The sequence below is a fragment of the Plectropomus leopardus genome, chromosome 10, assembly GCF_008729295.1.
Source record: "Plectropomus leopardus isolate mb chromosome 10, YSFRI_Pleo_2.0, whole genome shotgun sequence".
Lineage (NCBI taxonomy): Eukaryota > Metazoa > Chordata > Actinopteri > Perciformes > Serranidae > Plectropomus > Plectropomus leopardus.
In genome coordinates, this window is record NC_056472.1 from 27,990,674 (window position 1) to 28,003,558 (window position 12,885).

At 39.9% G+C, this 12,885-nt stretch overlaps 1 protein-coding gene across 1 annotated transcript in view; it reads right to left on the minus strand.

Annotated features, from left to right (window-relative positions):
- LOC121948995 (kalirin-like) overlaps positions 1-12,885 on the minus strand; it is a 70,792-nt gene that overhangs the window by 34,575 nt on the left and 23,332 nt on the right. The window contains exons 10-11 of the mRNA XM_042494579.1: positions 10,953-11,031; positions 10,205-10,372 (exon numbers count right to left, since the gene is read on the minus strand). Of these exons, the coding sequence (XP_042350513.1) occupies positions 10,205-10,372; positions 10,953-11,031 (247 nt within the window). The remainder of the gene's footprint in view (positions 1-10,204; positions 10,373-10,952; positions 11,032-12,885) is intronic.

Consider the following 12,885-nt stretch of genomic DNA (forward strand, 5'->3'; position numbering starts at 1 on the left):
TACAACAGCAACATTTATTCTAGGCATTGGGCTTGAAATGACCCAAATGATTTTTGTGATTGACCTTCAGTGTTGAAGTACATATCTTTCAAACAATACACAACCAACTCTATTGCCCAACTTGAGAGAAAAGTCATTCACCTGCCTCCAAGAGGTTAAACAACCAAATTACGTTTTTTTCCTAGTAGGAATATTGACATGAATACTCTCCCTAAAAAGAACCTGTTACTTATTTACCTTTAACAACCATGGACCTCTCCACCAAAACAAACAAACCACAGACCTGTTCTCAAATGAACCTCACAGTCCCAGTCTAGAAGACCCAAATGAACTGGCACCTCAACCTTCAAGTTTGTGCTTTACCAAATTCTGTAAAATGGAAAAAAAATCTGTAAAATCAAAATTATGTTTTTCATTCATTAAAGAGCTGACTAGCATCTATAGCTATAAATATATATTAATTGTGTTTGACCTACAACTAAGGCAGGATGGATAGACCTGCTTTGACTCTTTGTCTCTGTTTGACTGAAAGACTGAGCTTGATAGTGTGGTATTTCCCCACTTTTACAGTGTATTAGTCACCATGTGTCTGAATGTAACCTGGCGACAAACAGACGCAGTCTGGGAAACAGTCATGACGCGGTCAACAACTCTGAATGAAATACAGTAGAAACCACAGTGACAGTGATTGAGAAATTAAGAAAATGACTACTATGATGAATCCTGTGCAGTCAGTGCCAATCCTTTGATACTGACCAAAGGGCTCTGTCAAAACCTGCTCTACACTATAACACACACACACGCAAACACTCACACACCCTGTGCAGCGGCTGACTAAATTGCAGGAAAACACATTGCACAATCCACCATCTGATTCTCCAGATACAAAGAAAGAAACTGTCCTCTTCTCTATGTCTCTCTCACTGCCAGTCAACCTCTCTCATCTCTCGTTCTCTTTCTATCTCTGTCTGTCTGGTGACACACAACTTCCTGTTTCAAAATTCATTTTCAATTCAAATTAGTTTCCAGTGGCACCAGAACACATAAAAATGAAAAATGAAAAGAACAGGAATTCCTCTCTGTCATTTTCTTGGCTTGTCTACCACACTTTCATTCAGTCACTCACAGACACAGAGACACAGAGACACAGACACACAGACACACAGAGACACAGACACACAGACACACACCCCTCTCACAGCTGAGATGGGCTGAGAATGCTGGCAGCCAGAAACCTGTTCTCTGCTTCATTCCTCAGCACACGCACAAACGTCCTAACTTGTAAAGCAAGCAACACACAACGTACAGACATGCCAACACACACCCCTTTAACGCACACTCCTATCTGTGTGTTTCCACATCTGATCCCAACCTGTGCCTTTGAAGCAGCAGCAGCAGCAGCGGGCGAGGATCCATCCACAGCAACGCCGGCCTCGCTTCATCCTCCCTCACACACACATCCTACACTCACACACACCACTCTGTCTCACACACACTTCTATTTAGCTGTCTGACTCCAGCACTAACTGGTTAACAAACTTGTTAACAAGACTGACTGACTGACTGGGAGAGTGTGTGTACACCACGAGCTGCAAGTCCAAACTGCTGACATTCACCAGAGAGAGAGAGCGAGAGCAAATGAGGTGGGAGGAGGAGGAGATGGAGGAGGAGCATACACACACACACACACACACACACACACACACACACACACACACACACACACTTGTCTGTCTTTCACAGACATAGTTGTAGAGTTTCTCTCCCTCCCGTACTCAGTTCAGTCGTCTGGAACAGAAGTCTTTGTTAATTATTGTGGAGGTCTACTTTCTCCTTTGTGGAGAGCCGGGACTCGGGTTCCAGCACTGTGTGTGGTTCTGTGTGTGTGTGTGTCTGGGAGAAAAGAAACGGAAGAAAAGTGTGTCTTAAGCCCCTTTCAGAAATCGACTTTGTAACACTGCCGGCCTTATCTGTCTGTTGAACTAATGGCTTTTTGGCATTTGGCAACTTGTATATATGTCCACCTGCTATGTAGAATTGCTGCAAGGACTTTAAATAGGGCAGTAATACAGAAGATAGAGCTGCAACATTTATGAGTGAAAAAAAAATGTTTCGCTTCACCTTAACTTGCTTTAACCCTTTGAAAGCTGAGCATATTGGTAGATTTCTTTCAAAAATATAAAATAAAATACCTGAACCTGGAAATAAATGAGAAAATTAGAAAAAAAAAGAAAAAAGCAAAGGACAAAACAAGCATGACTTAACAAAGTGCTCTTCTCTTCTCTTAAATCTATTTATTTTAAATATTTTATTATATTCTTTCTGTAAAACAATTTCAAATCACTTTTATTGTAAATAATGTTTTTCTCATCAACCGCCTCTCTTTTTTAAAAAACTAATTTTTAGGTATTTCAATGTCACCATTTTAAGAATTACTTGCCAATTTCTGGGACATTTTCTTGCCAAGTTGGCAATTGCCTTTTTTCCTCAAAAGAAGTAAAACCAATTTGCTCAGGGTTTCAAAAGCATCTGAACGCAACACAAGAAAAAACTTTCAGTTAATTTGCCTTTGGTAGATTGACACATGCATTAACTGGTAACTAACCAGATATTTTTAAAGGAAAAATGTAAAATGATGTGAAACATAAGAGGAGCTTTCCCTGTAGACTTTGACTCTATTGACTCGGTGAGCTTTAGGGTCGCATTTCTAAGTGCTACTTAGAGGTAGTGAAATTGTCTTGCCTTTTTTAAATTTTGTGTTGGCTTTGCTGATATACAGCCCACTAGCCATGTTAACATTCAGAAAAATGGTCTACTGCACTGATCACCCTTTGGTCCCCACTGCTTGGCTAGCTGCTGCCACTGTCCTGAACTACGCACTAGCAGGGCGGAGCTAACTCACTTGGTGCTAACAGCTGGTAACACTGTCCTACCCATGGTGGTGGGATGGCGTTGCTATGTTGCCATGTAAACATGCTGATTCCCCTCTGGTCTCCCCCGAGCACAAAAAATAGAAAAACTATTTATGGCAGCAGATGTTTTAATCTTGGCTGGCTGCCACAAACAAATGAATAGGTGGGAAACCCTGATGAGAAACAAAATGCAGTGCGTCCTTTATTGTTGGCCGTTGGTCAAAAGCTTGCTTCTCTAAGCTCTGAGCCACCACTGCATGCATTAATGACTACAATGAGTGTATAGACCCTCAAAAGTGTTTCTTACAAGCCAAACAAAACATGATCCCCTAATATTTTTCTCATCAATATCGTTACCATAGAGAATTTGAAGCTCCAGCGCATGCCAGTAAATGACAAGACATTAGGTTGTGACGCATATAATATTTGTTTACGAGCAGTATGTAAAACTTTTCGCTGGAATCATACTGTAACACTGTCAACAGGAAATATTTACAATGATGGTCTGACGATTATGTTTTTCCAAGGATTTAAACAAGACAGTTCATGTCCTTTAAGTACAGTTCATGTCTAAGTACTTTTTGAACACACATTTTTGTAAACAGACCAACATGTGACCAATCTCCTCAACAACTTCAAAAAAGTTTCACTGTTAGCATAATATAGTTTATTAAGGTAACAAAATTACTTAATGTAAAAGAGGTGATAAAAAATTAAAACTTCTCTCTCTGTATTTAACCCTGTGGTGCTGTGTCCTTTACATTGTTGTCACAGCACTGTGAAGATTGCTGCAGCAGCAGGTAAGACAACACACATGCACTTAGCCTAGATAAAGTGCTTCCAGCAGCTCTGTTTCCCTGCAGTGTCCCATTTTATACAGTGTACTTCAGCTGATGTTTTACAGCAAGAAATACAGGAAATAATACTGCAGCTATGACTACATACCACAGCAGCAGTTAGATACAACTTATTCCAGTCTCATAATACCTGTTTTTCCAATTACAACAGGGGTTTTCTGAGGTTCTTTGGCTGTATAATGCTGTGGTGTTCCATATTGCTATTTTTATGGCTTGTTAAATGTATGCATGGTGTGTATGAGTATAAATGGACAGGTTTACAGTTTTCATATGTGATTTTATTTATTTTTTATTTTTATTTTGTCAATTTAATCTACAGATTACTTCTATTATGGTAAAGTATTGTAGTATTGTATTCAGTAGTTAACTGTGAGCTCAAATGTAAAAAAAAACAACCTCAAAGTCAAACTCAAGTCACAGAAAAATCATAATAAAAGGACAAGCTTTGTTGGTGTAAAAGAGAAGCAAGATGGAAAGCTATCAACCATTATGATTACAGTGATGAAAGTCCTGATAGAAAAGTTCAGAGGCGTCAACATCAAGAAAGATTTTTATAATGATAAATATGTGAGCGTTCACGCTATGAACAAATCGTTCTGTCAACAGTGGTGTAAAGCACAAGGTGCACACTCACATGGTATTGGCAGCCTCAGAAAATGGACATTGATGATCTGTTACCACTGTATGATGTGCAGAGAAGGAATAAGAAAACCAGAAGAGTGAGGTGTGGTTCTCAGGCAGGTGATGAGTCAATGTGGACGGCCTTTTACAGCGCTCACTTCTATCTGTTTCAGTGACTTAAAAAACTCCACCGAGACTGATTATCAGTTCAGGTAACTTTAGAGCTTCAATGTCTTCACAGTCTTTCAGTGAGGACAAGGAGACCTACTTTACAGAGGAGTCACAAGACCCAAGACACACACACACACACACACACACACACACAAAAACAGGACAGAAAGAGGGAAAAGGCTGTGGCTTGAGAGAAATCAGCAGAAGTTCATATCCAGCCCACTTAATTAGCTCTTTAGGGTTAATTAACAATTTGACTCATTCATTAACAAATAGAGGACAGTTAATTAAGTACCCATCTGCCTCAGCCAGTTCACTGTTGAGTCAGAAGACACAGATTCTGCCTAATTCTGCATTTACACCATCCCTTCCCTGGAATCACGTGACGCTTGTGAGGCTGACATTGAAAGTGTGACATGTTTGCACATGTGATACATGTGATAAAGCTCTGCATGCCTTGCTACTGACATGCTGCTGAATTCACACTGCACAGCAAAATATTGTGAAATGCTTTGCAGAGGCTTGATCATTTTGCCCTAAATTAGGTGTCAGACAGCCTCTGGGAGATGAAAATCCCCTTGTGTACGGAAGTTTGCAGAAATATTGATGATAAAGCTTGGTTTCACAAACAATATCAAAAGGGACTGGATGGGGATCAGCTGTCTGCTGGAGCCCCAAGTAAAACAAACAAGTGTAAAAGACGGAAGTACAGGACAATGTTTGATGTATCTGCGCTGTTTGCTTTCTCTCAAACAGTGTTTTCTCTCATTACCTGAAATTTATCGTGTTCCCATATTTTCGCTTCTGAAGCCCTCAGATTGTCTCTGCTCAAGCTTTTATACCAACAACTCTGCAGCTTCTGCAGCTCCCCCTCCACGCTCAAAACAGAAAGAACATCTATTTTTGACACATTTTATCAACTGCTTCACATGATGTAAGTTATAATACTCATTCGTAACAGAACCACAACTTAACTGTGACAGCAGATCAGTTTAGGTTAGGATAAACTGTTGTAGCTGAGGATACTCATTATCAAAATTAATTCTTGTTAGTTCTGTGGTCTTAGGCTATCCAAAAATATAAGTAAACATGAATATATCTCTCTAAAAATCAAAATCTAGAGTGCTAAAAGTCTGGAGCTGGGAATGATCTGAGTATATGGGTACATTTTTTGCCTCAGAACTGAGAAAACTTCAACAGAATAAAGCTCATATGGATATAAAAAAAAAAAAAAACACTCTATGGCAACACAAAACCAGGCAAAACCAGGCTCAGTCAGCCATTCATAATTTCTGAAGCAGCTCCAGACTTAATACTCTATGGCCCCGATTGCACCAAGATGCCTCACTAAAAATGTGTCGAAACATTAACAAACCATAGTGTCTTATGATACAGTGCACCTGGCGTGCCTGACAATCTTATGCTGCGATTTTCTACCAGTTTTTAGCTGCACACAAAAGTTAAAATCTTGTCAACTTTTCAGCGTGAGGTGTGGAGTGACATTGCTTGTCGTGAACCTGTGGTGAGTATCATGCCATTTACTATGTGAGAGGGAAAGGGGAATTCTCATGTAGTGACATTTTCATAAAGGCTTCTGTCTTTAAGAAAGAGCACATTTAGGGAGGGCATCGAGAGGATTACAGGAGATTAGTTTATGTAAGTCCGGCTCCACAGGCATACCATGCTGTGCCCAATGCGCTGCGCCAAGGTGTTTTTGAAGTGGCTGCCCCTGAAGCGCTGCAGCTGGTTGTGTATGTGAGCTATGACATCACAAGTTTGAGACTCACATCTCTGATTTCTGGCTTTGAGAGAAAGAAGTTCATGTTCACTAATATTTATTGAAATTTCCTAGGTCGTTGAAGTACTGTAGTGGATAGATAGATACTTTATTAATCCTTCACAGGAAATTACAATTGTTATGGTAGTTCATTCACAACTAACCACACACAACCACACATAACATAAAAGCACATCTGTAACTATCCATATCGAATTTTTTTTTTTTTAATTCTAAGAAAAATACTAACTTCTAAATATATCCAATAATAAACACTATGTAGTGTATGAAATTCCAGTATGCGAGAGTGCAGTAGTTAAAAACAGTGTTTATTTAAGGACATTAAAAAGTCTAATTGCTGCTGGCAGGAGAGTCTTTTGGCAGCGTTCAGTACATCCTGGTGGAATCAACTAGTGGCTGACGGCACTCTGCCGAAACACCAATTCATTATTTACAAGTTGTTTCCCTAATAACGCCTGCTAATGTGATTTCTATGATGTCATATATAAAATTGTAACTATGACAAAACTATGACACAGGGCCCCTTTTTTGAAATGACCACACCAAACTGAGTCTCAGTGGATGAAAGCTGTAGATGGTTTGAGGAATAAGCCTAATGACCGTGTTGGCCTTCAGGGAGCCTCAGACAAATAAATTTGTCCAAAGTTAACAGACGGTAAAACTTTGGATTCAACTACTGCAGCTGTATTTTGTGACCTTTTTCTTAAACAGCTATCTGTTTAGCACACTACAATCTTCATTTTCAACTGCTGTCCCATGTTGTTTGCTTCTTCAATGTGTGTCTACGTGGCTGTGTGTTTATTTCCATGTGTAGCAGCTGTAGTGGTCTGATTTGCATCTCTCCACAGAAATACAAAACATCCTTTTCATCGGTGAGAGCATAAAACACACCATGGCTGCGGCAGGCAAATCAGCTGATCTTGAGCTGTGTGTGTGCGTGTGTGTGTAACTACATAAACATCCCCCCCCCCCCCCACACACACACACACAAACCTTTTCCTTGTTGTTTATATCCCTTAGCAAGACAAAACTAAACTGAGTTATACTAGGAAAGCAAACTGAGTGTGTGCATGTGTGGGTAGGTGGGAGGAAGTTTATGGTTTGTGAGTTCAAAGTTTGGTATTCAGAGAGTCCTGATAAGATGGGAGGATATGTATGTTTGTGTGTGTGTGTGTGTGTGTGTGTGTGTGGTTAATTTGTGTGCTCTGCTGCTGATGATTTCTTCTGTAACAAAACAAACATGACCCTAGATGCTGCTTTAAGCAAATGTGAATGACTAATTGTTTTTAGCATCCACCTTGACCATGCAGTAAAACTCCCATGATGCAATGAGGTGAAATCGGCTTAGCCTTATGTATCCTCACAATGAGGCATCTACACACACCATCGGCACGTAGTGTATCCAGCAGTGATAACAGTCTGAGGTCACCTATAACCAGCAAGGCGAGGACGTATTACAGCGGCTCCATTTCGCCCTCTTTAGGACACAACAGGAACACCCAAATCTGTGTGTGTGCGTGTGTGTCTTTTATGTCTGTCATTTTTTAGTTGTGTGTATATTGGTATCCATGCTAACCATGACAAATGAGACTGTGGCTGCATTGGAAATTCCATGTTAACCTGTTAACCTAAAGCCCAGTTCAGACCAAAGATTCGCCACAAGACACTACAGTTTTAGAACGTTGCAGGGAACAGTTGTGTGCAGTGTGAATTGGTGTGGCTCACCTGTGACTCAACTTGTCAATTTGCTAGGGGCTGATTTCACCTTTTTCAATTAGCCAATCAGCCTACGGTAAAGCCTGCTGGCCAGGTCAGATGAACTGTCAGCAGATGGCGTTTTTGCGTGTAGCCCTCCATCCCTGTCGAGCCATTTCCATGACAACTGACAGGTATGTCGGTTCCCGTCCTGACAGTGTGCTGGTGTGGGACTGTGGATAGCTGCTGCTCCTCGATGTATGAGCGCATTTAACACAAACACACTGACTTATTAATCAGCTTTTAATCAATTTGACTGTAGCAAGTATCTCGCTATCATCAATACCCTCATTCATAATTGAAGAAGCTACGAATTATATTAAGCTACAATATGAGTGTGAAAATCTGAAAGTACTATTACTAGTCTGTTACTATGGAGGACATGAACTGTCTTGTTTAGTCATATTGTAGACTGGCAGGTTTTCAGACTGTGTAAACTGGTACATTGCCAAGTAGTTGCAAGTTCTACTTATCTTGTTGTGAAGCTCCGGCTGAACTGAGATTAAAACAGTATGAGAGATGTTTAGAATGTCAGAAACCTTAATATGAAACCAAAAGTATGTAAACTGCATACTATTTCAGGTGAAATATTACAGTATTCAAACACTCAACGCTATTCCAGCATCAATATCCCACGATGCAATTCAGTAGTGTGGGCAATGTTCTTAATAGTGGAGAGCAACCAAGGCAGCATTATTACATCAATAAGCAACAACCACCACTGGTGGTAAAAAACTAATAAATGACTATTGAACTTTGTTATGGGCACAATATATGTTTGGGATTTTTAATAGCTGTGCTGATGATGTGGCTCCATGGAAGCTAACTGGTCACTTTACCACTCTGATCCAGGCTGATATATCTCAAAACTATTTGGATAACATTCCATGAAATTCAGTGCACACAAATATTATACCTAAACATTATCTTGTTAGCCTTCTGATGTTTTCAGGAAAGTTTGACATTAATGAACACTACAAGCCACATTTCATCGTCCAGCAACGTTTCTGAAACATCTTCCTTTGCCAGATTTTCCTGATGTTACACTGGAGAAAACATCCTCCCCACGTGCCAAAACATCTGTTTGATTTATACATGATGATGACTTAATTTATGTCTTAGGTCTGGTAGATAAAGCAGGACAGGTGTCATGGTTTCACCTATATTGTAATGTCCTCAACTCACCAACAGAGGTCAATACAGACCAGATTACTTCAAATGATCCAACTACTTCTGTCTGACTGAAGAGAAAGGCTCGATGAAAAACATCAAAGGCATCATTTGTGAGTTGGAGTTTAAGTGGTTGAAATCCACATTTTTGTATTTTCATAAATCTTTGAGCTAACTTTCTGAAGAACATCAGAGCATCAACTTTCCTAGATAACTAGATAATGACTGAAATCCATCCAATCAGGCCACCTTGTAGCATTTGAACTGGAAAGCATCCACAATTTAGAATTAGAGCCTCTGTTTGTGTTTGTGTTTGTGTTTGTGTTTGTGTGTGTGTGTGTGTGTGTGTGTGTGTGTGTGTGTGTGCACGCGCATGAGTGCGTATCACTTTGAACTTACTCTGAGTTTTCAAGTTTATGCAGAAAACAAGATCTGTAGTTCACACAAGCCTGAAGGCTATAGATGGTAACTTTTATACAAAAAAACCTTTGTTCTATGTTTATATTTTATATATTTAATTTACAACAGTTTATTCTGGGTTAGGGTTAGTGTGTGTGCTGTGGGAGCAATGTGGAGCCAATAAAATTGCATCAACAAAATGATGTTGTAGCAGCACCTCTTAGGTAATGATTGTCACACTGAGCTGCATTTATCTACAATGCTCCATTAGGAACATGCTGATCCTGAGCCAGCATATTACGAGAACAAATAAATAATTATATTAAGTATAATACCTTGTTTTTTCTCTTACATTTATAATTTCTATGTTTTAAGTTTAAGTTACGTCTTCTAGAAAACTTTTTAAACTCTGCTTTTACACCGGATATATAAAAAAGTTATAGGCATAATTAAAAACCAAATCATAATCTTAGACAAAACAGCTGGTCAGTGTACAGAGTGGCTTTGGACTCTCTTCCTACCTTTCCCCGAGCCGAAGAAGCAGTCCATTTCCACACTGGAGCGCGAGTGGGATACGCAGAGTGTAGAGCTGGGAACCAGTCCCTCCTGTGGGGGGCTGCGTTCAGTGGTTCGGACTAGACACCAACCAGGCCGCTCGCTCGGCCGCTCCAACAGCTCCACCGTCTGGCCTGAAGAGAAGAGCAGACAGCTGTTTCCAGAGTGGTACTGTAACTTGAAACAATCTCATTGTAAGAGTTTTAGGAGATACTTCCATGGAAAAATGTACTGTAGTTTCAAAGGAGATTTTGTTTTTTCAAATTAAGTAAAATACTTAACCCTTTGGAACCTGGATCAACATCAAACGCCTTCACAAGTATTTACAAGTATTTAAACCTTAAACATCTGAGTAGACAGTAGTCTATTTTTTTAAAAACCTGTTTAAAAAGGGAAGGAGCAACTTTGAAGAACTGTTCTGCAAATTGCAAGAACTTAGTGGATCTGGGATTTTTTTCAAAGCTAGGGAAAAAAATGTCCAAAAACTATATTTATAATTTTCATTTTTAAATATTTTAATTTTTTCATCAGCATTTCCTTAAAATACACAAGTATACCTTTATCCTTTTAGCCAAACATAACTAAACTGAATCAATTTAATAGGATTAAGTTTCATCCAAATAAACTACAATCTTTGGATAGAACTATTAAAGGCAAACTAGAACAGAGATCCAGACTAAAATGTGTGAACAGGAAAAGGGAGGTTTCCCTCACCGGTGGTGACAGACATCTCCGTGCTGCATCCTGCTGTGAAGTCCTGGAGGACGACTGTCAACTCACATCCACCAGAGAGCTGCGAAAAGAAAGACAGAGGAGACCTTTGATTAGACTTTTTAAATCTAAAACTTTTGTAACAAGGGCTTTAAAACTATGTTGTGTTTGCATATATGAGGCAAAATATTAAACTATTAATTTCTAATGGTGTTAATCCACATTTCAGCCTCAAAGGATCTTTTGCGAATCTACTTGATGGTAGAGGAGCAGAAATGTAATCCTTTAGTGTATACACAATAAACACTGAATAATTCCATAATGAAAACGATAAAGTGCATAACTAAGCTGTACTTGATGTTGGTGTGTCTGTGAACTTCACAGCGAGTGCTAAACAGGTCTATAGAGCCTAAAGCTGACAAAACAAGACTATAAACTTTGCATTTTAGATTACAAAACTAGAAACCCCAGCAGCTGCAGTTTGCTGTTTGCAGATCTAAATTTTCTGCAGGCTGGAGGAACAGGACAAACCAGCAGCATGAGGACATGACCCCTGTTTGGTTTTATAACAAACACTGAAGCTTACAAACAGAGAAAGAGCTGAAGTGAACATGAATAAAAGTTGTGGGAGAGCATGAACAAAATCCTCATTTAGTCCTGAAATCAACCAAGGACAACTGACCGATGTGTGTGTTACCACAAAACATTTCCACACTACAAACCTGAACCAATTCCTGACCTTTAGGACTGAGCTCTACTCGTGTGAAGCATCCCTGCTGTCAAGATTGTGGTTACATTTATCAGTATTATATAGTAAATATAAAGCTCGACACAGTTATATAATACCTTGTAACAATGGACAGCCAAACTTTCCCAACACAGTCAGAAGTTTTCATCACTTGGGCTTAAAGTTAAATCACAGGCCATTCACAACTGATCACACTGAGCTAGATAAAGTGATCTCAGAGAAATCATTTCAAACAGCTGTTCTAAATATTAACAAACAGAAACAAACTGAAAATGCAACCCACAGTTTGAGTCATAAAGTGTTCAGGGTCCATGCTGTGGACTGGATCATGAAATGGCCTAATAACCTGTTGCATAAAGAGTAAACTGACATGCACGCACGCACGCACGCACGCACGCACGCACACAAACACACACACCCAAACACACACACGCAAACACACACACGCAAACACACACACACACAGTTCATGTCATACTGCTGAGGTGTGTTGACCTTTACCCCCATTAAAATAAAACAACATGAGTCACAATACACCAATAAAAGCACAAAGCAGAACAAATTCAGCTGATTGAGTGTGTGTATGTGTGCGTGTGTGTGTGTGTGTGAGGAAATGTGTGTTTAAAACAAACAAGCTCACTGATAAATCCTCCTGCACTGAACCAACCTGCACACCTGTGTACAGTAGAAACACTGTCAGCTGATGACTGTGTGTGTGTGTGTGTGTGTGTGTGTGTGTGTGTGTGTGTGCGCGCGCGCCTGTGTGTATCGTACTGTGGAGTGTGTCAACTAGCAAAGCCAGACATGACAGCACATCACCTCCATTGGTCCCATGTTGTTTTACTGGTGGGACCTCTCTGACCTCTCGCTCACCTGAAGGCAGCCGTCACAGCAGCAACACAATCGAACTGAGCTGGTGTTTGTCTGAAACCGCCCTTGCTCCTCAGACAGACTTATCTGAAAAGCTGTACCTGCTGTTCCTTGAATAAGACATGGACAAACCAAACACCCCACACCATCCACTACACTCTGCAGCTTCCAATCTGTCTGCTACTCCATCAATGTCTCAATTGTTTGCTGTATTTATATACTTGCATACTTTTCGGGTTGTACTCTTACATTTGAATGCACATAAAGCTTTTTCAGCCTTATTAACATGCGTCTTATGCATGCAGTAGACATGCAGGC